The 25,316-nt window shown below is 43.8% G+C and overlaps 3 protein-coding genes across 4 annotated transcripts in view; 1 reads left to right on the plus strand and 2 right to left on the minus strand.

The window, feature by feature from the left end:
* RAB11FIP4 (RAB11 family interacting protein 4) overlaps positions 1-426 on the minus strand; it is a 111,523-nt gene extending 111,097 nt beyond the window's left edge. The window contains exon 1 of one of the 2 annotated variants that reach the window (XM_015645917.1): positions 119-426. In XM_015645917.1, the coding sequence (XP_015501403.1) occupies positions 119-262 (144 nt within the window). In that variant the 5' untranslated portion in view covers positions 263-426. The remainder of the gene's footprint in view (positions 1-118) is intronic. The other variant, XM_015645916.2, reaches the window with a different exon arrangement.
* Positions 427-7,664: 7,238 nt separating this feature from the next.
* Positions 7,665-19,490, minus strand: SCPEP1 (serine carboxypeptidase 1). The gene is made up of 13 exons (XM_015646041.2): positions 19,385-19,490; positions 18,304-18,449; positions 17,386-17,475; positions 16,522-16,677; positions 15,994-16,068; positions 15,704-15,776; positions 14,775-14,812; positions 14,466-14,594; positions 12,910-12,994; positions 12,034-12,147; positions 11,235-11,372; positions 9,768-9,931; positions 7,665-9,660 (listed from the first exon to the last, which is right to left on the minus strand). The coding sequence occupies exons 1-13, from the start codon at positions 19,434-19,436 to the stop codon at positions 9,595-9,597; spliced, it is 1,326 nt and encodes a 441-aa protein (XP_015501527.1). The 5' UTR covers positions 19,437-19,490; the 3' UTR covers positions 7,665-9,594.
* A 38-nt stretch (positions 19,491-19,528) lies between these two features.
* COIL (coilin) lies at positions 19,529-25,096 on the plus strand. The gene is made up of 7 exons (XM_015646152.2): positions 19,529-19,801; positions 20,562-21,732; positions 22,046-22,132; positions 22,686-22,733; positions 23,370-23,445; positions 24,145-24,233; positions 24,738-25,096. Exons 1-7 carry the CDS (start codon positions 19,551-19,553, stop codon positions 24,831-24,833), a joined length of 1,818 nt encoding a protein of 605 aa, XP_015501638.1. The 5' UTR covers positions 19,529-19,550; the 3' UTR covers positions 24,834-25,096.
* Positions 25,097-25,316: the final 220 nt, after the last annotated feature.

The following is a 25,316-nucleotide window of genomic DNA, read 5'->3' on the forward strand; positions in this document are numbered from 1 at the left end:
GGGCTCCCGGAGGGACGGGAACCGCGGTCAGGACAGGTGGGTGACGGGACGGCCCGGGCGGCTCCGGCCGCACACAGCAGGTGAAAGTTGCGCGGGGCCCGGGAGTCGCCTCACTCACCTCATCCCCTTGGCCGAACTGCAGCCCCAGGGCGACGAAGTGCTCCACCCGGATAAACCCGTCCGCATCCTCATCGCACACGTCGAAAACCTCCTTGAGCTTCCGCAGGAACCGCAGCAGGCTGGCCGGCTCCATCGCGGGCATTAGCTGGAGGCCGGCGGCACGGCCGCGGCCGCAGCAGCCATGATCGCCCGCGCCTTCAGCGGGTGCGTGACATCAGCTCCGGGGAGCGGGGCGGGAGCGACGGCGAGAAGGAGGAGGAAGGGATGGAGGGAGGGATGGAGGAGAGCGAAGGGAGGACGCGAGCCCCGGCGGAGGGAGGGAGGGAGCGACGGGCGGGAGAACAATAGGGCAGAGCTGGAGGATGGAGCTGAGGGAGGCGCGGCCGCCGCCAGGGGGCGCCGCAGGCAGCAGGGAGGCCTCGGGGGGGCCGGGGGGGAGCGGGGACAGAGAGCGGGACAGGGGGATGGGGACAGGGGGATGGGGACTGGAGGGGGATGGGGATGGGGACAGGGGGATGGGGACAGGGAACGGGACAGGGGGATGGGGATGGGGATGGGGATGGGGATGGGGACAGAGACTGGGGACAGGGGAGTGGGGACAGCAGGACCGGGGACAACAGGACCGGGGGGACAGCGGGGCCAGGGGGACACACTGCACTATTTTTCTTAGAAAAAGCGTGGTCTGAACAGTTCCGAGCTAGAGGAGAAAAGCTGAGTGTAGAGAGTTAAGGGGTAATTAAGGCAAAGCAGGACAAGTGGAGCTCTCTGAGCTCAAGCGAGCAGGCAGAGCCATGGGAAGGATCCCCTCATAGCTGGGTTTGGCTGGGCACTGACACTGCCCACCCCCGCTTTAATCAGAGCGGGTAGCGAAAGGATGTCCCTGCCTTTGCATGATTCCTCGTTAAAGCCGCCTGCAACTGCTGTGCTCCATGGCTGGGTTTTCATTTCATCTCTCTGCTCTGCCCCTTTTCTTTCTCTCCAGCGTGTTTTGGACTGTCTTAGAAGCCCGCAGCTGTGAGCTGCCAGAGGGGAGACCAGGGATAGTTCTGATTTCTGCACTGTGCCTCAAACCAGGCGCGATGGGTCCAGCTCCAGCGGAGGAAGGAGCTCTGGCTGAGTCAGGCTCAGGTACTCCCTTGCCTCTGCCAGCACTCCTTCCTTTCCTCCTGTAGATGCTGAGTGCAGTGACCATCAATCACTGAGTAATGTCCTGTAGGTGACGGATAAAGCTGTCCCACTAAAATGACCATGTAAGTGCAGAAGGTTTTGAATCGAGACAGTGTTCATTCATTTGCTTTTTGCAGCAAGAGAGGTCCATATGGCCCTTAACAACCCTGAAAATTCCGTTATTAGAGCAAACTGCTCAAATTTATCTCTTTTGTAGAAACCAGTGTGTTCTCAGGAAGTTTTATTTCTTTGAGCACTGAGTCTCTCATCCCTTTTATATGCAAATTCAGGTTTTGGGAAGAGGCTGGCTTGACAGCCCTGTAGCCTGTAAGTCAGTTGTCAATCACCAACACAGTGACAGCAACACAATTTCCCACCTATTCACCCTCAGAGAGATAAGGAGCTGATTCCAGACCCTCTGCCACTTTGATCATACTTTATTTTTACAAAAAAAAACATGGAAGAGTTCTCCTTTCCCTCAGTGATGTACTAAATGGGCTTTCCAGTCTGGGAAAAAAAAATAAAATCAAAGTGCAGAGATGAGATATGAACCTTGGGAAGCAAAGAATTTCTGAAGAGATATGAGGAGATGTGAAAGGGAAAAGAGAAGCAGAATATTTGATCAGCAAAGTTCTCTGAAGCTGTCTAGTTATAGCAGAATTCTTAAGATGTGGGGATGTTTAGCTTTTATCTTGAGACCCATGAACTCTTCAGGTTATATGGGGATTGAGCTCAGCACACCCCTTGGGGACACCTTTTCAAAAAGCTGTGAGCTGGTAGCTTGTGGAGTTGTGTGAAGATAACTGTGTGGAATAAGCTCCTGTTTGTCTAACTGCTCTGAAGTGATTTCAACCTCTTCAAAGGCTCAGAGCACACCTGTGTCACTGTCCCACCTTGTCTGCTGAGATTGTCTCAGGGACTCTTTGCTCCAAGTCCCCTGTCTGTGTGCAGGTGAACAGCTGTGCAGGCCCAGAAGTAGAGTCACAATAAATACTGTGGTAGGAAAAAAAGGAATATTCCTGTTTGTCATGACCATAGGAGGAGTTCCCACACCTCAGAGTGGTTGAGCTCAGTTTCATTGTCTTGGTTTGAAAAGACAGGTGTCTGCTAAGGAAAGCAGGAACCTCCCTTGAAATGGAAACATGTAAACCACCCCCCCACCCCACCCTGAATTACTATAGTCTTGAAATCAAGGGGCTCACAGGCAAAGATCTGGGAATAGGAATAACAGTTCCTTATTAGGAAAATTAAAATAAAAATGCAATAGTACAAAAAAAAAAAAAACACTGACAGGATCAGAATACAACCGGACACCCTGTTGGGCAGGGTGTTGGTAGCAGTCCCATTAAATGGTGACTGCAGTAATGCTGGAGTGACAGATGTGCTTCTGGTGAAGCAATGATCCTGTAGAAGGGTGTAGTTTTCCTCTGAAGATCCAGTGCTGATGCAGATGGGGCCACTCTTCCTCTGGGAATCCAGTGGGGAAAGGCTGACTGTGGTGTTCTGAGTGTCAGATTATATCCAGGTAGGAATGCTTGGCTCCTCCCCCTGGGTGGAGCATCCCACGATGGGATGATGGAATTTTATCAGCCCTGCAGTGAGACTCAATGGCTCATTAACAGAAAATATGCCCCTGGAGGGAGGATGGGTCATGGAAGAGCTAGAGAACACTGCCACATCTGGTTTTAACAGCTGGTAATAGAATGCATACTTTTGGTTACATCTTGCATTACAACCCAAGACATTAATGAAACCCAGTTAATTTCCACTGACTCTCCTTTATTTTCTGCTGGAAGATGAAAGAACTTGGTCTTGGTATGCAAGTGAGGGGCAACATGGATTTAGTCCAAAACTTGGTCAATCTTACATTAATTTGGAAGGGGTGGATGCAGAAGAAGATTTGGGTTTCAACACTGTGGTTTGGGGAGTTAGTTCTGAAGTACAAGAACTGCCACAGACAGCTTGAGTGTCAGCAAGCATTGGAATGAAGCTGATAAGAGAGCTGGAGAGGTTGTAGAAGCAATCATTACAGACAGCTGAATATGGCAAGCAAACATCTGACAGCTGGGAGATGATTTGATAGCGCTGAACGGGAGAATCAGGAATTGAGATGAGAGATGCTGTCAGTAAATGTCTGTGATCTTAAAGCTGGGGGTGTCCCATGGGGGCTAAAATCAGGACAGTGAACCAAACATGTGCCACCTACTTGCTGGACAGCTGCTCTGCCAAGGTGAAGTTTGTAGGGCTGAATACTAGAGGTTGTTTTTTATTTCCAGTGGTGTAGCTGGCATTGCTCCTTGTTCATCCCTGCTTCTCCACTTCTAGGCAGGACATGCACCAGTGGGCTGATTTTCCTTACTGGTACATCTAACTACCTGCTTAATCAGAGATATTTGGCAACTTCTTAATTTGACTCATGAGCTGCATGAAATAAATATTTTACATACTGTCACTCTAGTTTCCTTCTAGAACTTGAAATACGACTAGTGGTGGTGCTACCATATTTGCCTGCTAAGAATAAATAGTTCAAGAGGAAATATTTCATTGCATACCACAGGCAATGGCTGTCATTTGCAGGATTTCTTTACAATCAGCTGCTTTTCCATCAATGTCAGTTCCACTCACATAGCAAATTGTAATCTGGTGTCAGAAACAGCATCTAAGGAGGGAACTCCCCAGGGTTGAGGGCTCTATCTACAATTCTGGTTGTGTTTCAGCAACATCCAGAGACCCAGGTCCTAAGAACAGCTTTATAGTACAATTTGTCTTTATAGTATACACAATATAGCCCTCCTTGAATATTTGGCTTCTCATAGTTTTACTGTATTTTGAATCAAATCCTGTTTCCCATTGACTGCTCTGATTAACAATGTAAGAGATGTACTTCATCAGATAGACATTGTCTTTAAATGTCACAAACAATAGGTAACGGGCATAAATAAACATCATATGAACACCCTTGCCCCTGAGAACTTAAAAATATTACTTAGCAGGTAATGGAGTTTTTTCAGACTAGCTTAATTAAGTTTAGAACAGAAGCAAGATCCTTGATTTTTTATTTTTTTTTTACTGCCTTTAATCTATTTTTCTATTATAAAAAGTTAAACAACAAGAACAAAAGTTAGAAATTTTGGGGAAATGTTTCGACAAGCAAGGATCTTCCTTTACAATTTTCTAGGTGCCATAGGACCTCACCTTGTAAAAGTTTTACTGATTTAATTTTACACAGTATGAATGCTCTAGGTTCATTTCAACAGCATTCTTACTGGATTATGAATTAGGCACAAGCAAAATTCTGTCAGATGAGCCCAGCTAGAGAGCAACTGCATTAAATTCAAAGACATGAATGCCTTGTTTCTTCTTACAACACACATACTACACAAAGACCAAACTACCTGTTCTCCCAAAGCTACTGCTAAAATAAACAATCCTCTGTCACGGTTCACATGAAGCCGATTCCACTGTGAATTCACAGGATCAAAGGAATATTCCCTGGTGTTTCCAGGACAGCACCAGGGGTGCAGATGCCAGTTTGTTCCCCGGCCATTCCGAGGTCTCCTTACTCCACCGAGTGGCCGCTCACTCCACTGCACGTCTGTCACCAACCCAAGGCATCCACCTGCTGAGGTTGGCAAGAAGAATATGTAGGGCTGAGGTGAATGAATAAGACTTCTCCCTCTTCCACATCCCACAGTCCTCCAGATGCCCTGGGGCCAAGCCACTCATCTTGGTACATTCCAGAAACCTCCCTGCTGCCTCAGGGAAAGAACAGAACCTGCCCAGTTTTCTCTGACCACATCCAAGTAATTGGGCAGGCTTCCATTTCCCTCAGATTATAACATACAATGGCATCTGGCAACCTCTCGAAAGCAATAAAATGTTTAAAGCTCCAGGACAACTCTGAAAAGCAGACCCAGTGCAGTACCAGCAGTCCGGCTATTTTCAACTTCTACTTAAATAGGGCTGCCAAGTGACACAGACATTACTCTCTGGCTCTAACAAGGAAATCACATTAATAGACCTAAGGCCCAGATTCCCAAAGACCGTTTTTTTCCCCTCCTTTCCTTCCCTCAATTTATTAAAAAATAAATGAATCATCTAGAAAACCATCTAGCAGCTGTAACAGACTGAGGATATACCAGTCAGTGTATTTTTTTTAGCCTGAGCAGCATATAAACTATTAAACTCATCTTTTACTGTTTCAAATGAAGTTTCTTTAATTTTGTTTTAGTAGATCAGACTACAGGAATGTAATTCCCAGATCTTGCTGTATTCAGCAAGGAGAAATGGAAAAGAATAATAAAATTAGAACACGGAATACCATACTGATGCTAATGTCAGTCATCACTTGTGTCTCCAAACAGATTGTTGGGAGATGAGTCCAAGCTGGCTGATAATGGGAGATAAAGGACAGAACAAAAGTGTTTATACAGGAGAATGTAGGTGCAGCATCATTATTGCTGTGACCACCCATGGGCCAAGTGAGGCTAATGCTGGCAAGCACAGCCTGGTTCAAAGACACACTGACAAACTATTTCTTTGTAAAATAGCCCTGAAAACGACACTTCAGGATCAGAGAAGCAACAGAAAAGAAGCTTAACCAGGCTGGTTCTAGCAGCCTTTATAGCTGCCTTCAAAAATGACTGGAGTAGGCATTGGTAAGTGTAGGGACTACAGCTTGCAGATGGAATTAACTCCAGCTGTGTCTTAGAGGATTCACACAGCATTTTAAAACTCCTAACAGCCCTATTCAGAAATCTATCTACCTATAAATGTTGGTGTTGAAACTGGAGGATAAAAACTAGGGAGAACATGAGCTCTTGGATTTGAATCAGCTTCAGTAAACATGTGATGTTTGCCTCTCTGCTGTACAGTCACTCTGGCCTTCTTTCTTCAAGTCCCCAGTGAATCTGGAATTGTGTTTGCCTACGTGACATCCAAGTGAAATTTGGATGAATCCTATGTCCTAAACCTTGACTTACCACAAGTGTACGTTGCATCCAAATTTGTGCAATAATTAGATGGAAATACTGAACAGCAGGGCAAGTGACACATTAGCTGGAATATGTCTTTGGTCTTTTGAGACAGTGCCGTGTCCTTATAATGTCTTATTTTCCAACCTTGAGTAGGTTAGGAGGAGGGAATAAAAAAGTGCATGTCCTGAAGATTACCACTTTAGGAGCATTTCAGACCAATGCTGGAAGTTCTGAAGTCCCCTATGGGTGGGACATGGCTTAGCAGTACACCAAATTTTTTAGTATAGTTACTTTGATAATCAATTCTGCTAATGCTTGCCCACTGAAGTACTTAAACACTGTGAAGAGTAATATTCAATATATGAAATATGTAAGGATGCTTTGCTTTCCTTGGTAATGTTTTAAGTGACTGGCCAAAACTCCTTATGCTGAAGCAGCAGTGCTGAATTACTGATTTTTAACAGATTTGTTTCTGTGAAAATTTACTTTAACTGATGGTGAGTAAAATAAGTCAGTGGCTGTCAGGCTACCTATGCAATCAGAGCCTGCAGCTGCAGAGGATGAAATACAAACACTGTTTTCTTCTGACTGATCCAGCATCTGTAAAACATCTTATTAATATTTAGAATGAATCACTCTAATGGATTTTCCAAGTGACTGCTCATATCTGGAAAAGGCACAGTGCATGAAATCAAAGTGGACAAATTATGTCACTGCCAATCAGATACACAGTGGGACTTGAACTCCTTTCAAAGCAACTGATATCTTAGAGCATCTGCTGGACAGGTGACCTACCTTTGTGATGATCTAGAGCTGTGACACACCAGTGACAAAGCTTTTACTGGAATAAAACAAATCTTCCTTGATGCTAACGGATTGCTGCTTTGCTGTTTGCATTTAAATGAACCCGAGTTAAAAGCCTGTCTCCATGGGCAAGTGTTTTTATTCTAGCACACTTAGATTTTGGCATAGCCCCTAAAACCAACAAATCATTACCACCAGACTTCTTGACACCATCTTTTTTCCTCACAAGCTGTTTCTGCCAACAGAAAAACCTGCTGAAGCTAAAACAAAGCAGGAAAAGGAACAGATGCCTCAGGCCTGTGACTGAGCACCAGCCCATGGCAATGAATCAATGTCCCATTTGATAAAGAGGGGTGAGAACAGCACTAAATGCTCTTGTGGAGAGACCACCTTCTCAATTATTTTCCTCTATCAAGCCCTATCATATTCATTTAGTATTTACATAGAATATTATATATAACAGGACTGAGGACCAGCCAACTCAAACTGCTCTCATGGTCTAACCCCAGGCAGCAAACAAACACCACAGAGCTGTCCACTTACTTTCCCCTCGAGACAGATGGGGGAGAGACTGAATGGTAAAAGTGAAAAAAGTCATATGCTGAAATAAAGAGTTTAATAGGCAACAAGCAAATCAAAACAAGGAATTCATTCACCACTCCCCATGGGCAGGCAGGTGTGCAGCTGTCTCCAAGGAAGCAGGGCTCCATCACATGCAGCAGTTATTTGGGAAGACAAACAGCATCACCCCCAGTGTGCCCCATTCCTTCTTCTCCCCCAGCTGAGCATGACACCACCTGGCCTGGGACATCCCTTGGGTCACTTGTGTCCTGGCTGTGTCCTCTCCAACTCCTTATGCCCCCAAAAGACCCCTCACTGGTGAGGTCTGATGAGAGCAGAAAAGGCCTTGTCAGAACTCTTCAGCCACAACTGTAACAACCCTGTGTTATCAACATCTCCAGCACAAATCCAAAACAGCCCATACTATGTAGTAGGAAGAAAATTAACTCTATCCCAGCCCAAACCAGCACATTACCCAGGCAAAAACATACTGATTTGCTAGGCAAATTATTTTAAAATATTCCAAGAATGCAGATATGCAAATTTACACACTGGTAGCAACCTCCTCTTGTTCATCTAAAAGCCAAAACAGAAAAGATGTCATTTTCAAGCAGTGAAATCAATGTGATGCTGAAGAGATGAATTAGACCTATTTATTCAAAAAGGTGTTTAAAAAACCAAATCTGGATTTGCATTGCTAAACTTCTCAAGAATACAAGAAGGGAACATGAAAAAGGAAAGCAATTATTAGGTGCCAATAGTGGAGCTGCTGGGTGATTGCATATGTGCTCACACAGCACTGTGCCTCGGTTCTTGCCAAGACAATACTATCAGGTGTTTCATAACCATTTCAGTGCCTGGAGTAATTGAGAGGTTGCTATTTGTTTAGGATTCTGACAGCTGGAAGGAGCTGTTGTGTCTCCTATCAGACACCAATAAAAAAACAACTACTTCATCCTCCATAGCAAAAGTCAAATGATGTCTGACCAAGTCTCTTCCTGATTGTGTATTATCAAAAAAAAAAAGTTTCCAAATAATAGGTCTCTATGAGACTTAAAGACATGGATCAAGATTTTGTATATCCTTCTTTTAAATACTCCTATAATCTTTCAGAATTATGCTGCTATTGCTCAAATAACGCTCCTTTCCTTCTGGCTAAACTCAGAAGGTTTTAAGAAGCTTCTGTCTGTTGGGACTCTTTGGTACAAGAGAATATTAACAGGCTTTCTGCTTCAGGATACAGAAAAGCAGGAACTCCTGCTGGATGTGCTTTAGGTTTTGAGAATAAAGGCAAAATTTGAGTAGTAGGAATTAAGAAGAATGGAAACAAGAAACAAATGGTCAGATGAAAAGGGTCAAATCCTCCTCTGTGCAATGTTTCTCTCTCCGTAACACAGGAAGTCTGAAGAATCCTGGATCCTAATTCAGGCATCTCAGTAAGATGAGCTGCACTGTGATTCCTCTAGAGCAGGTCCTCTGTCCTGGCATTTCCATGTCTTCAGCTTGTAATCCAGACAGGTGACTCAAACCTGAGGACAATGGAAGGAACATTCCACAGCCTCATGAAGCAGGTCAGCTCTCCCAGAGGTACACAAAGCCAATCAAGTCAAATCAGTTTTACTCTTGGTGTGTAAACAGACAAGGGAGCATTCAGGGAAGGGCAAGAGCACAAAATCCTTCCAAGGCAAAGGTTCAGGGCTTGTTCTTCATGACAGGGGACTTCCATCTGGAAGAGTCATTTATGAACAGTGTTAAGGCAGCAAATCACAGCTTAAAAATTCAAAAGCAGTAACTCATTCAAGGAAAAAAAATGCCTTTCCACAAGCAATTGTGCACAGTATCAGCAAAACGAGGGAGGCTGTGTGTCCAAACAGCCACTGTATCTCCTTTGGCTTAGGATCCCAGATTCACACTCCTCCAGAGCCTGGTGCTGGGCAGGAAGCCAGACCAGCTGACCTCCCTCCCCCTAGTGCTGCTGCTGGGTCACCATCCTGAGCATTTTGAGTGCCATCTCTCCTTGGTCAGCTGGTACCTAGCACAGAGAAAAGCACAGGATAAGCAGCTGCTATAAGGAAGCAGACAGCAGCTACACATCTTCAGTCTTCTAGCTGATTCCACCTCAAGGACTTCATTATTTACCATGTGCCCAGCCTTGAGAATCCAGAAGAAAGCGAAGTTCTCATAGGCCTTGTGGAAAGCAGCTGTCTCAGTGGATTCTGGAGACACGTACAGCGCCTTCCACCTTTTCTGGCTGAACTGGTCCAAATCAGGCCACTTCAGCTTCCGGATCCATGCCTCCTGGCCTGTAGGAGATTAGAGGTAGCATTGATTACCAATACTGGGAAATTACCAATACTTGGTTCCACAGCAGCTTGGGAGTCCAGTTCAGCTGGACACCCCCTCTAATGGATACCAGTACAGCAGAGGTAGCAGAGAGTCTGTGTGCTCAGATCCTAAAAACAATTTTGTTATGCCTAGGAAAATTCAGGACAAACTGAAACCAGTGGAAGGGAGAAGGGAATAAGTAAACAGTGAAGATGGGTATGAAATGGACTTAGGATTGTACATGTGCTTCTTGGAGGCTCTGCAGCCCTAGAAATTCCGACATATTTCACTTTGCACCTCAAACACCTTGAATGTCCTGCCATAGAGAAGGATCAGCCATAACAAGTCCCCCATCCTGGAAATCAGAAGAGGCACTATTTCTCTGTTAGACACTCATTGAGGGAGACTGGAAAGGCTGTTTTCCAGGTGCTGCTAGAGAAGGGGCAGGGCAAGACAGCAACAAGATCAATTCCAGGACTCCAAGGGGGACAAAGCTTTAGCCTATCTGTAAACTGCTGGAAGAATTTACATGTTAACTACAGCTCAATTTTAGACCAAAATGTGATGAACTAGAGCACCACTAACTGCTTATCTGTTTTGACAGCCTAAATACTGTGTTTCCTGGATTTATTGATTGCTGTGCTGCTCATGAAGGGCATCTGAATATCTAAGTGGACAGAGACATATAAGGAATAAAGCCTTTCACAACATAGGAAGGTGCTTGTGGATTCTGTGACTGCAAATTCTTTAACTCAGTGAGAAAAGTGGAAGTGGAAGGGAGCACAGCAGCCTTGTGAGACATTTCAGCAGTGCTTGGCCTGGCTCCCAAACTGCCCCTGCACCAAACCAGCATCTTGCAAGCAGCAAAGCCCAAGGTGTGCAGGAGCCTACACTGAGAGCAGGTGTGATCACTCTTCCACTGCACCCTCCCTCATTAATTACCAGCATTCTTTGCCTATGAATGAGCATGATACATAGATGTGTATCTATGTGCCTATCCAGAAGGATTAAGTGAATTATTAGCTTCACTGAAACAACCAATTACTGATGTTGCAGATCCATTTCTCAACAGTATAATGGAGGTAAAGGATTTGCCTCACTCAGAGGGATATAAGCAAAACATCTTAAGCGCTGCTCATTTATGACTCTAGTATTTATGCACTGCTAGTTAGATAAGAGATTGGACAGGAGATTGGAGAAATCTGGGCAGTAATATACTGATAGCTCCACATTCTACTCATCACATATTCTGTTTCCACCCCCAGGCAAGAAGTTCCTCACCCATGGTGTCAACAATGAGGTCCAGCTGCCCATTATAGACTGTAACATTGACATTGGCTGCCAAAAGCTGATCTACAATATCGATGACGGGTTTCATGAAGTCCTCAGCCATGTTCTCAAAGACTTGTTTGGACTGACCTGATTGGAAACAGAAAGACAAATTTTAAGTGATGAAGGATGTCATCCCCAGGCTGGAACAGAAGCATAGGCTAAAGGCTCTGAAATGGAGTTCACAGCTGCACAAAAACCAGCCCTAGCCCAAAGTTGCACCATGTATCAGTTTGAGGAACAGGAGGACCAGACAGCAGCTGTGCTCCCACTGGAGCTCAAAGACAGTGCTGTAGTTCCTGGCTTCTATTTACACACTGACATCAGTCCTTTAAGCCTGTTTCATACCCCTCCTCCATAAGATGCATCATTACATGACACCAGACTTTTGTCAAAGAAAAGCTGACAGGAATTTATGCAAGACTGCATGAAAGACAGAAACCAGTTCCTGAAATATAGAGGATTTTCCTCCCTCTCCCTGTATTTTTAGTTACTTGACTAAAGATAGTTATCATCTATATATCTAAATCATAGATTCTAATAGCAGAATCAGAACCAGAACCACACCTGCTCCCACAGGCCTGTCCCACAACATTTTAATTTCTGAGAACAAATCCCCTCCTTAGCCCCATGAATAATGACAACTGAATGTGACCAGTATTGAATTGTTTACAGTATTGCATTACAGCATGCAATACTGTAAACAACAGTAATGGACTCATCAGGTGCACACGAGCAGACAGGAAAGTACCTCCCCACTTCACACAGTCAGGAATGATCATCAACTTCTTTCTGATGGGCCCATTCATCAGCTCATCGAGGCTGCTCTGATGCATGTTTCTGACATGGCGCTGGTAAAGCCGCACTGAAAAGAGAGAGAACACGCTTTGATCAGTGGCACACTTCAGACACCATCCTGCACAGATAAGAATCTTCAGTTTCAATCATGGCCAACAAACCCTTTTCTAATGAAAATGCAACACCACAGAGAGAGATTTGCTTACTTTTACTAGAAACCACTAAGTCAACCCTTATTTAGGGCAGGGTAGTACAGGAAGACCCCATCCATTCCTACTTTTGGCTAACGCTGCACTTTCTCTGGGCATCAGCTTCTGCTTTAACCACTTGGCTGTTCTCAACAGACCAGTTATTTTTGAGCTGTGATGTTTTGCTTTCAGGAGCTAATTGTTCTCTTATGAAGCCAACAGAAAAAGAGTTTGAATGAAACTCTACATGTGTGGTTTTCACACTGACGCACAAAAATCATGGAGCAAGAATTTAATTAGACTGTTTATAGTGATGAGACACTTTTGTGTCCTGTTTTAAAGACCAAAATGAAAGACAGGAAGAGGAAGTAACTTGAAAGGTCATAAAATGATGTTGCAATTATACTGACTGCTTCCTTGCTATAATTTGTGCAGAATATATAGGTGGAGGTGTCATCTATAGGGCTGTCCCACATTCCTATCTGTCTCTATTTGTGCAACAGCAAACAAGTTCTGCTTGAGAGAATATCAACATCCTTTTAAAGGATGTGCTACATTGAAGCTTCTTCCACTGTCAGAGTTGAAGGTATGTGATTGGAAACACAGGGTCTCAGAAGTTCAAGTATTTAAATACAACTTACTGAGATGGAGATTTTCTTGTTCATCTGATTTCACTTCTGGAACCTCTTTAGTCAAGATGTTATAAAAGTTCACATTGTCTGTGTTCTGAAAACACAAGATAATTTCAGTAACACTAATAAAAACATTTCTCAGAGATGAAGAACAGTCTTTCCTGAAAAGAAGAAAAAAAAACACCAAACAAAAAACCAAACCCCAAGTAAATCCTAAATAAAGGACCCTGTGACCTGTCACTTTACCTGCACACCAGGAAGATACTCGTGGAAAAACTCCAGTTCTACATTTGATGTGAGAAGTGGAAAAGAGATTCCTCAAGCCTGTATTGTTCATACATGGGTTGTGCCAGAGATGCTATTTACTCCTCTGAAGCAGATGTGAAGCTACAGGAAGTCTTACCCTGCATTAGTCATGACAGAGAGCTGCAGTGACAGGTGATGCCTTCAGACAGCCCCTGCTGCTGTGGTGCTGCTCTTGCTCAACATCCTTCCAACCTACAAAACCTCCAAAATCTAAAATGCTTCCTCAAAAAGGTGGTGATGGGTATGAGCCACCCCTCTTCTGGAGCTGCTGACAGCTGGATGTACCCAAGTATTGCAGATTGGCAGCTCTAATGCAGCTGACAGAGGCTGCCTGCATCCAAGGGCAAATGTGAGCAGTGCTGCCATTAGAGAAGTTACTCCACATTCTTGAAGCCCTGCTTCACTGGATTTTTTAGTTTCAAAAGTTCTGATGCTTAGGTCAGAAATCAGCTCACAATAGCAACCCCAGAAGAACTGCAGTGCCTTCACTTGCCAGCACCATCACTACTGAGAGGGGAAGCCAAGTAGATTTGAAAAGTAAAACAGGAACCAAAAGTTCCTTCCAAACAGCAAGAAGTGAAACCAACCACGTGCAAGGCACTGTCAATTATGAAACACAGAAAAAAAAAAACCGAAACCAAACCAAAATAAGTCCCCAAAAAAAAAAAAAAAGGAAGTGGCTCCAGATTAGCCTTTCTGTCCAAGGAAGCCAGAGCCTTACATGTACTGAAGAATGAGATTTTGGAGCAACCTTTTAACTGGAGAAATAAAAGCAAAACTTTACCAGTCTTTCATGCTGGAACTTTCTAAGTAACAAGATGGAGTGTCCCACAGTAACAGACCATAGCTTGAGGTTCCTTTCCATCCTGTGCACCTATTGTTATTCTTCAAATAGAGATGTGTGCTTAACTTCAAATTTGTGTCTTGCTGGATGCAATTTTCAATATTCAAAGCTTTCCAGGAGATATAGTTTATTTAATTTGAAACTGTGGAAATCAAGAGGACTAGTTGTATGCTGACACCTCAGTGCAGTACCAGAAGACCACAAGGGCTGTCCTGCCCACTTTCTCTGTCACTCACCCAGCAGGGCATAGCAAACACTCCTTTATATCAGCACTGGGATAAAACAAATGCTGGCAAAAATGACTGGGCAGAGGGTTGGAGAATTCATGCCAGCTTAGCACTCATAGAAAGGATAACTTGAAATCATGTGCCTCCCCAGGCAGCAGTTAGTTCTTAGTATCAGTCAAAGATCTCACCTCTTCAATGACACCTTCAGCCTTGCCCCAGAGCTCAGTGGCCAGCCCATACTGATTTTTATTTATTGCATCCATTATTTCTTTAGCAACAGCAGTCACCTCTGCTAGACCATTATCATCGAGGAGGGACTGGAAGACAAACACAAAGAACGACAGCTTCAATTACAATTCCACATCCATTTATTACAAACACCCTCCATGCTTTCGAGGTTTTATTCAGGCTAAGATGCAATCTTAAAATTCACCCATTTGTGCTGTATGGCAGCACAAGGGATCACATGAGGACCAGGAGTTTAAGCAGCTACTTACAGTGCTGTAAAGGTAGGGCCCCCAGGACAGCACAGAGTCTAAACAAACAGAGCAGATTTCAAACATCAAACAGACAATTAATCACTGACATAAGATTTAATTTACTTTTCCTTTATTGGTGCAACAATATTTATGAGAAAAATAAATGGAGATGAATTAAACAGTAAAAAGGTACAGTAAGCTCTGTTTAACCCTAAGGTTATGTATCACAGACCAAGTTCTTTACAAATCCTGCAACATCATTAACCCCCTATGACTTAACCAGTGAAATTCATTTAAAGCAACAAACATGTTTTTACCAAAATGTTCTGCCCCCAGCATTGCAGCACATTGCCAGAACATGGGCAGAAGTCTAACAAGAGGATGGGAATTATCTAAATTGATCTGTTTAAAAAGTCACAAGGGAAAAATTGAATTATAAAATTAATCTGCTTTGCAACAACTTTGTAAATTCTCAAGGATCAGCTGATGGCAGACAGGTAAGAGCTTGCTTCATATTGTCCTGTGCTGCAGGCAATCTGTGAAGCCTGCCTTTGCCAGTCCCACTGAAGGACCAAGAGCCCTTTAACTTGCTTTTTGTCCTCCTCTGGTTGTGAATCATTTGGAGGCCATATTTAAGCACAGGACTCTTACAAAACACCTCAGAGGCTGTGGAGATGTGTAGGGACATTTCACCATCCCTCCAGATGCAAGTGTGCTCCTCACTGACCTTACTCTCTGGCTTCTCCTAATCTAGATATATTTTAAAGAGAGACTCTTCAGTCACAGCTTGCAAGGCTGAGCATTTATTATTGATTTACCAGACAAGAGAGTTAACTCACATAAGGCAGGGATGGCACTTTTGACTTTAGGCACTCATGGAATGATTACAACACCAAACAAAACAAAACAACAACAAATCATCTACAGTCTGAGGAGTTTAAACATACCCAAAGGAGAAATCCAGGAGTCTCCAAGAGCAGTCCCCATAAAATTGCACTTTATGGTCCCTTTTTGAACAGCCTTAGTAAATAAGAGGAAAAACAAAACAAAACAAAAACCAAACAAAGAATAACATTTCAGTTAGCTACTCATGACTCTAGAATCAGTTTTCTGTAATTGAAGAAAGTAAGTAGCATTGTGAATTAGGCAATAGGGACAGTATATTCCAGAAAATAAAACTACTTGTACAACCCCAGGTTTAAAAGTGAAAAGTGAACTATATCCTCCAAGTCCTTACCTTGTGCAGCTCTAAAGCAAGCCCAGCAGCCATTTTACCTCCATAAGATTCAGAAAATATGTAGAATGGGATGGTCTGTTGAGAGAAAAGTCACACAAAGAACTCGTTGGGCAGAGGATACCTCCAACCACCTCCCACATCCCACACAACCCAGGCACTGGCTGTTCACCTCTCAACCATTTAATGTTGTTTTTTTTTATTTTAAGCTGCATATAAGGTTTCCATAACATCCTTGTGATTTTCTGGGGTTGGTTCTGAAGTATTTTGGAACTATAAGCAGCTGTGATCCTATATATGCTGCTCAGATCACTCAGGAGACAATAATCCACCCCAATGCTTATCTAACTAATCCCAAAATCAAGATACAACTTCTGAAAGGTGAAAAATAAGACACAGTGGTTATAACTGCACCAAACATTACCTAGGAGCAAAACACAGCTCATCTGGAAGTCTGTTCCCTAATTCTTATTGAATTCTATTTAAAAGCAGAGGAAAATGCAACAATAAACAAGAATTCAATTCACTTACCTGGAATTCTGTTCTATGCTTGAAGAATTCTCCAAGAAAAACCATCATATCAGAAACTACTGCTGTAAGGTTTCGAGCAAACAAGCTACAATCATCCACATAACTGAATCCAGTGCCCACAGGATTATCCACAAACAAGATACTGGCTGCCTGCAGCTGTAGAAGCAGAAAGGTTTGTATAAAACCTCAGCTCAGCGCCAGAAAATAAATTTAGTTTTGATGGCATAAATCATTAAGTGAGCCAGCAAATCCCTGGACCTGAAAAAACTAGCAGAAGAATTAGGTGTAAAATAAAGTCCTTCAATTTGCCCAATCTGTAACCAGAAATACATCCAAAAACTCCCAGTAACCCAGGGGCAGGTCTAGGGAATTCTGGAGTACTTCAGACTATTCGTAGCTCAGAGCACAAGTAATATTGCACTAATTAAACTTCCATCTTTACAGCCAGCTATAATTTGTTTTTCCTTGAAGGATATACTGGACCTGTAATTACAAACCATAGGTTTTACATGCCAGCCACCCAGAAAAAGCTCTGTGACTGCACACAATGAAGCTGTGATCTCAAATAACACTTTCTACAACTTCCCTGCTCTCTGTTTCCCAGATACCTGCATTTCACAATTTCATGGAAGACCAGACATACTTTATCAAATCAAATCAAATTAATATGTCTACCCCTCAGTTCTAAACAAGGCCATTCCTATAAGCTAATTTATTAACTACAGTATTTTAACTTGAAATATTATAGTTCTACTGAGCTTTAAATGAAAAACTGTTCTGTGGGTTTTCTGCATAGTGATCATCTGCTTCATAAGGAAACAAACATTTCTAAGTCGTAGTTAAAAGCTGAACTTTTTACTGTACCCAGGTTGTATTTCTTGGTTTCATTTCTTTGTCTAATGGACCAATCTCTTCGAAGTTCCCATATCCACAGCCTGAAGCTCCTGGACCTCCCTGCAGGGAAATACCAAATGACAAAGACGTTAAAAGGCAGCATGGCATAGATAAGACAGATGGAAGAAAAATACAAGCCAGCCAGTAAGTAGAATGACAGACTGTAAATTTTTAAAAATGGCTTTTGCACTATTACTTGGGTTATGTGCACACATTTCTGAAAGCAAGAACTCAACAGAGAAGCAGTCACCCACTTGTGAGAGCTTCTGATGAGCTGCCTGCCATGTTTCAAAACCTTATTCCCTGTACATGGAGTACAAATGTTAACTATCCGCTGACTGGGGCTTTGCAAGTCATTAACTTAATCAGCATGTACAGCTTGTGGGTTCCACTCTGATGAAATAACCCAGAAATAATAAGAACAAGTCTTCAAGTGATTCTATTCAACATTAACTTCTGAAATGTATTGTGGAGAACACACCACGACTTTTATCAAACTAGGATCGTTTTTGTTTAGGAATCATCCTAAATCTCTAATTTTATTTCATATACTCTCTCTCTCTGAACATTGTTTAGACTTCAAATTCTCCAGGAAAGGAGCTGTGAAACTACAATGCACAAAAAATACTACTGTTGTATAAAAGATAAGAACAACCTCTGTTACTGCAATCAAACTTGATAGAAGGTGTGCAGTTGAGGACACCCCACAACTGCAGAATGAAATCATCCCTGTTTTTCCCACCCTCAATACCTCATTCACAGGGCGAGGCATTTAGAACCAGGCAGTTTTGAATTCTGTTTCTGTAGAGCTGCACAACATCAGACATAAGACTGAACCAGGTACAGATGGAAAGAGCTATTGCTTATGTGTCTCTAACCACGCCTTACCTGAAGCCACAAGACGAGAGGTAACTCTGTGAAGTCTTGGATTGGATTATTTGCATAGTAAAGCCACCAGAACATGTGGGCCTTGCTCCGAACCTCCACATATCCCCACACCTCTTTGGGCTCTTGGGGCTGCCTCAGAACTACACCTTGAGAGGAAATAAAAGTAACAATCAGCTAGGTAAAAAGGCTCAGCTTTGGGCTTTCCACCAGAATTGTTCCAAAACATCACATTTCAATCTTGGGTGTGATAAATAGAAGTGCTACTACTACTAAAAAAAATTGCTATAAGAAACCTAGGCGCCTATACTTACACCCCCACCCACAGCTGAGTTATCGTCAATGAACGAAGCGTGTTCCTTAAGTGCTTCCTTATGAGAGTCTGGTTTTAGAGCTGCCGCCGGAATCGTAGCCCAATCGTTGGAATTTGTTCTTCAAGGGTTTTCAAGGCCTGGGCTGAAGGCACAACCCCACTAACCCCAATGGAATGACTCCCGTAACAAGCTGCAACTGCGACAAGGATCACATAATATTTTGTGTAGAAAGGGACCTAAAAAAATCGAGTTCAACTGTTTAGTGAATTGACGGGAATTGAACCGGCAGCCTTCGCGTTACTGGCTCCATGACCCAACTCATGCCGGTACTTTGATCTGGGTGTCCGCGGAGACCGCATCACTTCACAGTCCCCAAGGAGAGCAGATGCAGACAGACAGAGGGGCACTTCTAAAGGAATCCAAAATATAGTTTAAACTCATTTAAGCCATTAAAGTCTGGTCACCTTACGCGGTCAGTCTACGGTCCATTTCGGACACGGAACAGACCTCTGACACTCCATCCATTAATTTCAGGGATCAGGGCAGAAGGCAACAGCGCACTGGAGTAGGAGCAATAAGGCTTTTCCAAGCCACAGCGGCCTGGCTTTGCTGCTCCCGCCGGGACTCCCGCCACCCTCTCCGTCCCTCCCCACCGCCATCCCGGCAAGCGAAATTTCCCGCGGCTCAGCCCAGGCCCTGCCCGGCAGCGGATGCGGCACCCAGGAACGCCGTGGCCGGAGGCCCTGCTCCCGTCCCATCCCGTCCCGTACCTGCCGCCAGCAGTAGCACGGACAGCGCGACCCCAGCACGGAGCGGCCCCATGGCTCCCTCAGCTCCCGCGATCACGGGACAGGCCCGGCCCGCCCTGAGACACCGCCCCCCGTGCCCGCCTCTTGCCCCTTCTCCTCCTCCTCCTCCTCCTCCTCCTGCTGCTCCATGATGGCGGCCGGCGGCGGCCCGGTGCGGCTGCGGCTGGTGTTCGACCACCCTCCGCCGGCCAGCCCGGGCTGCGCGCTGTGCTGGCTGCTGCTGGAGCCGGGCCAGGCGCGGCTCGTCACCGACCTGCTCAGCATCATCCGCCACCGCTTCGGCTTCAGCCGCCGCGCCCGCCTCAGCCTCTTCCTCGAGGAGGCGCTGCTGCCGCCCGCCGAGAGCGCGCGCCTCGTGAGGGACAACGACTCGCTGCGGTACGGACCGGACCGGGACAGGGACAGGGACAGGGACAGTGGGACCGGGACAGCGGGAGCGGGGGTCAGTCCCACACACGCACCTCATCAGTGTCTGTCAGTATCTGAAGGCGGTGCCAAGAGGCCGGACCGGGTTCTGCTCGGTGTTCCCGAGCCGTGGGACACGGGGCAGCGGGCAGGAACTGATGCCCGGGAAATTCCACCTGACCATGAGGAGGAGCTTCCCTGTGCAGGCACCGCACGCTGGGACAGATTGTGCAGAGAGGATGTGGAGTCTCCTTCCCTGGGATATTCCAGAGCCCTCTCGACACAACCCTGTGCCTTGTGCTCTGGGATGACCCTACTTGGGCAGGGAGGTGGGACCAGATGATCCCAATGTGATCCCTTTCAGCCTGACCCATTCTGGGGTTCTGTGAATCCCCACGAGGGCTTGGTGGGACAGGGATGGGATTCCCCGGGGGACTGAGCTCTTCCTTCCCTGGGCAGTGGAGAGGGAGCCAGGTACCCATGGGCACTGATTCCCAACACCCGAGACACCCCAACGTGTCCAAAAGGGATGGAGGGAGCCAAGAGGTTGGAAATGTTCCCAAAGATGGAAGGAGAGCCTTTGCCTGCAGGGAAGGGTTCTGTACTGTCTGGGGAAGAGCTGGAGCATCTTCACTCTAGAGGAACTTGCCTGAGCTGCTCACATACAGGGAAAAGTGTTCATTATGCTGAACGGTGGCTTTTGTTAGTTTTGTTTTGTTTTTTTTTTTAACAGAGTAAAATTGGAAGAGGTAGTTGCAGATGATTATGAAGAAATAGATGATGGTTTTATTTACACAACAAAAGAAGACAAAGAAAGGCACAGACACAAGCAGGATGAGGAAGAATTCTCTAGGAATGAAGGCAAGCATAAAAGGAAAAAGAAAAAGGAGAAGCATAACCTTGAGTATTCCTCTTGTAGGGAAGAGACCTCTGTAGATACTTGGGATTCTCAGAAAAGGTACACGAAAAGAAAAAGAAAAGAAGAAGTTAGGGGAAGAAATAGAGTTGCAGAAGGTAAGGAAGAGAGCTCTACTTCCCATTCTAAAAAGATGAGAAAAGCAGAGAGGGAGAAGCAGTTGGCAACAAAAAAGAAGGATGAAAAGCAGACAAAGGTTGCTGCAGCAAAGATGACTTTAGAACGGGCAAATGAGAGCTTTTCTCTAAATTCTGGTGAAAATAGCACCAAAAAGATCACAACACAGTCCAGGAAAAAGAGGGTGGGAGCTTCAGATTCCTCAAGCACATCATCTGACAGTGACAGCAGTGAATTAAATGTAAAGGAAAATAAAACTTCCCATAAACCTGTAGTGGTGACACTTCCCAAGGATAAATCCCAAGTTGCTTCAAATTTTGATGTGAAAACTAGTAAAGCTACTGTAAAGTCTAACACTGAAAAGACTAAGACTGCAATTAGTAAAAATGCTAAAAACCCCCAGTCTTCTAGTTCAGATTCTGACTCAAGCACAGAGGATGAGAAGGTGACTCCAGCACAAGACAGCACTGCAAAGGAAAAATCGGTGCCAAACCATATGGTGGCTGTAAAAGCCAGCACCAAGGCTTCCAAAGCAAAGAGCTCCTCTTCAGACTCTGATAGTTCAGATTCAGACCCACTTGTTATTAAAAAACCTGCAGCAGGTGCTGGATTGGGTGATTCCGTAGTAAGGAACTGCACTAAACAGTTGCCAGCCAGTGTGCAAGGATCGTTTGCCAGCCCTGGCCGTGGAAGGGGGCATGGAACGAGAGAGAATAACTTCTGGAGAAGACCTAGGGGCCGTGGGTTTCATGGGATGATGAGGGGCCATGGGCGAGGAGCAAACCCTGGCTTCTTCTATAACTACAGCAGTGAAGGCCAGAAACAGAGGCAGTTAAATGAAGCTGCGACAAACACTTCTGTCCTTGTCCAGGTGAGTGACTGACACACGCAGAGGTCACCTTTCTCTGGCAGCTTGAAATGTACAAAGAACCTATAGGATGAGAGTAATTCATAACAGAAGAAATGGATTAGTGGGATAAAGGTTGGTCTTTTATTTACTGTAATTCCATTCGTCAGCCTGAGGAAGTGTTTGTGGAACAACAATAAAGTGATTGTATTATATATCTAAAAACAATGTGTGCCTTGCTCTTCTCAGAGCTTCTTGCAATCCATACAGCATAAACACTGACTTCTGTTTGCACTGATACAGTAATTAAATCAGTGGGTTACTCTTTGTTTCACAGAACCCAGTGAGGATTCCCAAGAGAGACTATAGTGTGTTACCTCTTCTAGCTGCTCCACCCCAAGTGGGAGAAAGGATTGCCTTTAAGGTAAAGAATTCTGGAAATACTGAATGTTAGTAGGTTAAAATTGATTCATTTCAGCCGCTCTTTAAGTTTCTGACCTAATAGTTTCTCTAAAAAATTCACTTGTAAAGCCTAACTTTGATTTTTCAAATTTTTGGAGCATATACAGAAGTTAAGTGCATTTTTTTGGACTTTTTGTATTTGTATAACACAAGAAATGCTGTCCCTGCTGTCATTTCAATGTGATTTTCCATGTAAATGTTATTGCAAGTCTTACCATACAAATAATTACACTGTGCTGCAAAATAAAAAAAAAAATAAACAAAAATTAAATCCCTGCAGTTGAGGAGACTGGGATCCATCTCCCTGATGTCCTCACACAGCCTGACCTGAACATAAATGCTTTGGAGCAGCGAGTCCTGCAAGTCTAACTGGGCCCATGATTGGCACTGGGTCCCAGGAGTAGGAGACTTGGCTCTTGCACTTTTCTTTTGCTGCAGAAGCTGTGTTTGCATGTAGGTGGAATCGTCAAAGACTGGGATAAGTTACAATTTGTTACTTGTATTTCTTTCAACAGCGCCTGGAACTAACTGAAAATTACAGTCCTGAAGTTTCAGACTATAAGGTATTGGTTTTCTTTCCTCCCTTCATTTTCTCACAGAACTATGATAAGTGAGGTATGGCTTAAATACTTTGATGTTGTGCAGTGTTTTTCCTTGCATCCAGTTGACTCCACAGGCTATTCCTGGTGCAGCAGTAAAAATCAAAACTCTAGAAGCTGGAACTAATTGAAAATTTGAAATGTGTAGCTGTTATTTAAAGAAAAAAAAACCCACAAAAACAAACGACCAACTACAAGGATTATTAGTAATTATTAATATTTTAGAGATAAAAAATGCAGATCCTCAAGTAGAAAATGTAGCTGTATTTGAGTCTACTGCTGTTTGAAGTCAGGGCAAGTTCTTAAAACTGGTGCAAGTAAAATTTTGTTGCTACTTCAAATAACTTGATTTCTGCGTAAGTACTGATTTAAACTGCCATATTGGTGACAACGAGTAACTTTGGTTTATTGATGCCAGTAGTTACAGATTGCTGAGCATTAATTCTTTGCAGATTCTATACATGGAAACTGGAAAATTTGATAGCCAAATAGACTTATTTACTCTGGCAGCAATCAGGTAGCATACTGGTTGTAAATATGGAATAGTTAGCCAGTGCTGAAGTGTGTCTTACCTGATTCTTTTCTCTTTGCTTTGTGAAGGAGGCAAAAATAATCAGTTGGAATGCTGAAAAAAGGCAGATTGAACTTGAGATTCTTTCAACATCATCAGGACAGTGTATGTACCTGGGACACCGAGGGCTTGTAGTCATGTGCTGTCACCTGGAAAACCAGAAATCCAAGGAACACTTCATCTTTCAGGAGTATTCCAGATTTCCTTGGGTTCATACTCAACACACTCCTCCCCTCCTCATTCTCTCCCCAATAAATTGAGAGTTCTAACCCTTGCTAGTTGAACTGAAGGACACTTATGGGTATTTACAAAATACTTTTTTTCAGTCAGTTTGGGTGGTCAGTAACTCAGCTCTACTGTGGTTTCATTTTCTGAAATTATTTTATGGAACTACAGAGAAAGTGTGAGGTCATAACGGTGTGTCTTCAGTGGGTGGGGAAATGAGTCCCTGCAATGACAAGATGCAATTCCTGAGACCTGAAATGATGAATGTTTCTCAAATTGTGTATCCTGCAGTTGCCATTTAAGCCAGAATTAATGGATTGTCATATAAGCATTTTTCTCAGATTTCAACAAGATATTGTTGACTTTCTCATGTGAGTACTCAGATAATTACCATAATTTTAATGTGTAGGATTCAGTTTTACATCAAGATTCTTTTTTACAATTATGAACCCAGACACTGACCTTAAAAAAAATCAACAAAACAACCCCCAAAACCAAACCAGTTTGATCAGTGTTTGTGGTAAACATTTAAAATTTCTTTGGTTTGTAGCTCATTGAGCTGTTTGCTTGGTTTTTCAGTTGCTAAGGAGCCAGGGAAGTTTGACCTGGTGTACCAGTCTGCAGACGGAGAGCAGCTGATCGAGTACGCGGTGCCTCAGGACACCAAGGTACATGGGGCCTGATCTGAGTCCTGACAGCAGAGCTGGTACCTGCCCTGCTTCCTAACTCTGTTCATCCCAGAGACATTCCCTTTGTAATCATGCATCTGATTTGAATCAATGAATTGCATCACTGGAAGCAAGAATAATTGTTCCTTTCTGGCAAGAATATGCATGTTTACATCATAATAATCAGTTCCTGCATGTTACTCAATTAACTGGGGTCACAGCCACTCATCAGACTTCTTGTTTTGGCTAATAAACAATATAATGTCACATAGAGATTCTTTCTTACCAGCTTTTAATTTCATCACTCTTCTTACCTGCACCTTTTCTTACCCAGGACATCAGGCAGGTTGAGGTTCATCAATAGGATCAGTGACTCACAGGAGGAGCTGTGATCTTGGTTCAGTGGTGCCATTGTTCAGTGCTAAGCAAAAGCATAACAGCACAGAAATTGCATCTGCTGGTGTTGCTGGCACCTGCTAAGTGCTGCCTGTGGTTTGTTTTCAGATAACTGAAAGCTGGGATGCACTGATAGAGCCGAGACTGATGGTGGAGCCTCCAGTTAATGGATCCAGCGTTGAAAATGGAACATCTGGGATGTGAAAAAAATGTGAACAATTGTACAGATTTGGTCTGTGAAATGCTGCCTTCTGATTCTGAGGGTGGCAGGTGCACTGGTGGATGCTACTGACTTAAAAAGAAGTAGGCCAAAAGAAAAACACCTTTTTCCCTTAGGCTATGTTTTTATGTAATACATGAAAACATTATTATGAGAAGTCTAATATAGATCTGTTGTGTTTGAATATTTATATCCTACTGTAGCAAGCTGCAGATCTGGAATGGTTTGATTAAAAGATAAAACACAACCCTGTCGTGTGAGTAACTATTTAAATGTCTGCAATTGGCTAGAGTTGTATAACTGCCAGAGGTCACTTTCATTTAAAAATTAATTATAAGTATTGTTAACAAATTATAAATATTGTGCAGAACTTGCCTTCTGCTGCTGTGTCTTAGGTTGCAATGCAAGATGTAACCAAAAGTATGTATTCTATTACCAGCTGTTAAAACCAGATGTGGCAGTGTTCT

Source organism: Parus major, chromosome 18 (assembly GCF_001522545.3).
Source record: "Parus major isolate Abel chromosome 18, Parus_major1.1, whole genome shotgun sequence".
Taxonomy (NCBI): Eukaryota; Metazoa; Chordata; class Aves; order Passeriformes; family Paridae; genus Parus; species Parus major.

Excerpts from the sequence above, each read along its gene's own strand:
- SCPEP1 (XM_015646041.2), bottom strand. The coding sequence starts at position 19,436 with ATGGGGCCGCTCCGTGCTGGGGTCGCGCTGTCCGTGCTACTGCTGGCG. Across the intron at positions 17,476-18,303 it reads CTCTCGTCTTGTGGCTTCAG|GGAGGTCCAGGAGCTTCAGG; the intron begins GTAAGGCGTGGT and ends ATTTCCCTGCAG. Across the intron at positions 9,932-11,234 it reads CCTCATTGTTGACACCATGG|GCCAGGAGGCATGGATCCGG; the intron begins GTGAGGAACTTC and ends AATCTCCTACAG.
- COIL (XM_015646152.2), top strand. The coding sequence starts at position 19,551 with ATGATGGCGGCCGGCGGCGGCCCGGTGCGGCTGCGGCTGGTGTTCGAC. Across the intron at positions 19,802-20,561 it reads AGGGACAACGACTCGCTGCG|AGTAAAATTGGAAGAGGTAG; the intron begins GTACGGACCGGA and ends TTTTTTTAACAG. Across the intron at positions 24,234-24,737 it reads CGGTGCCTCAGGACACCAAG|ATAACTGAAAGCTGGGATGC; the intron begins GTACATGGGGCC and ends GTTTGTTTTCAG.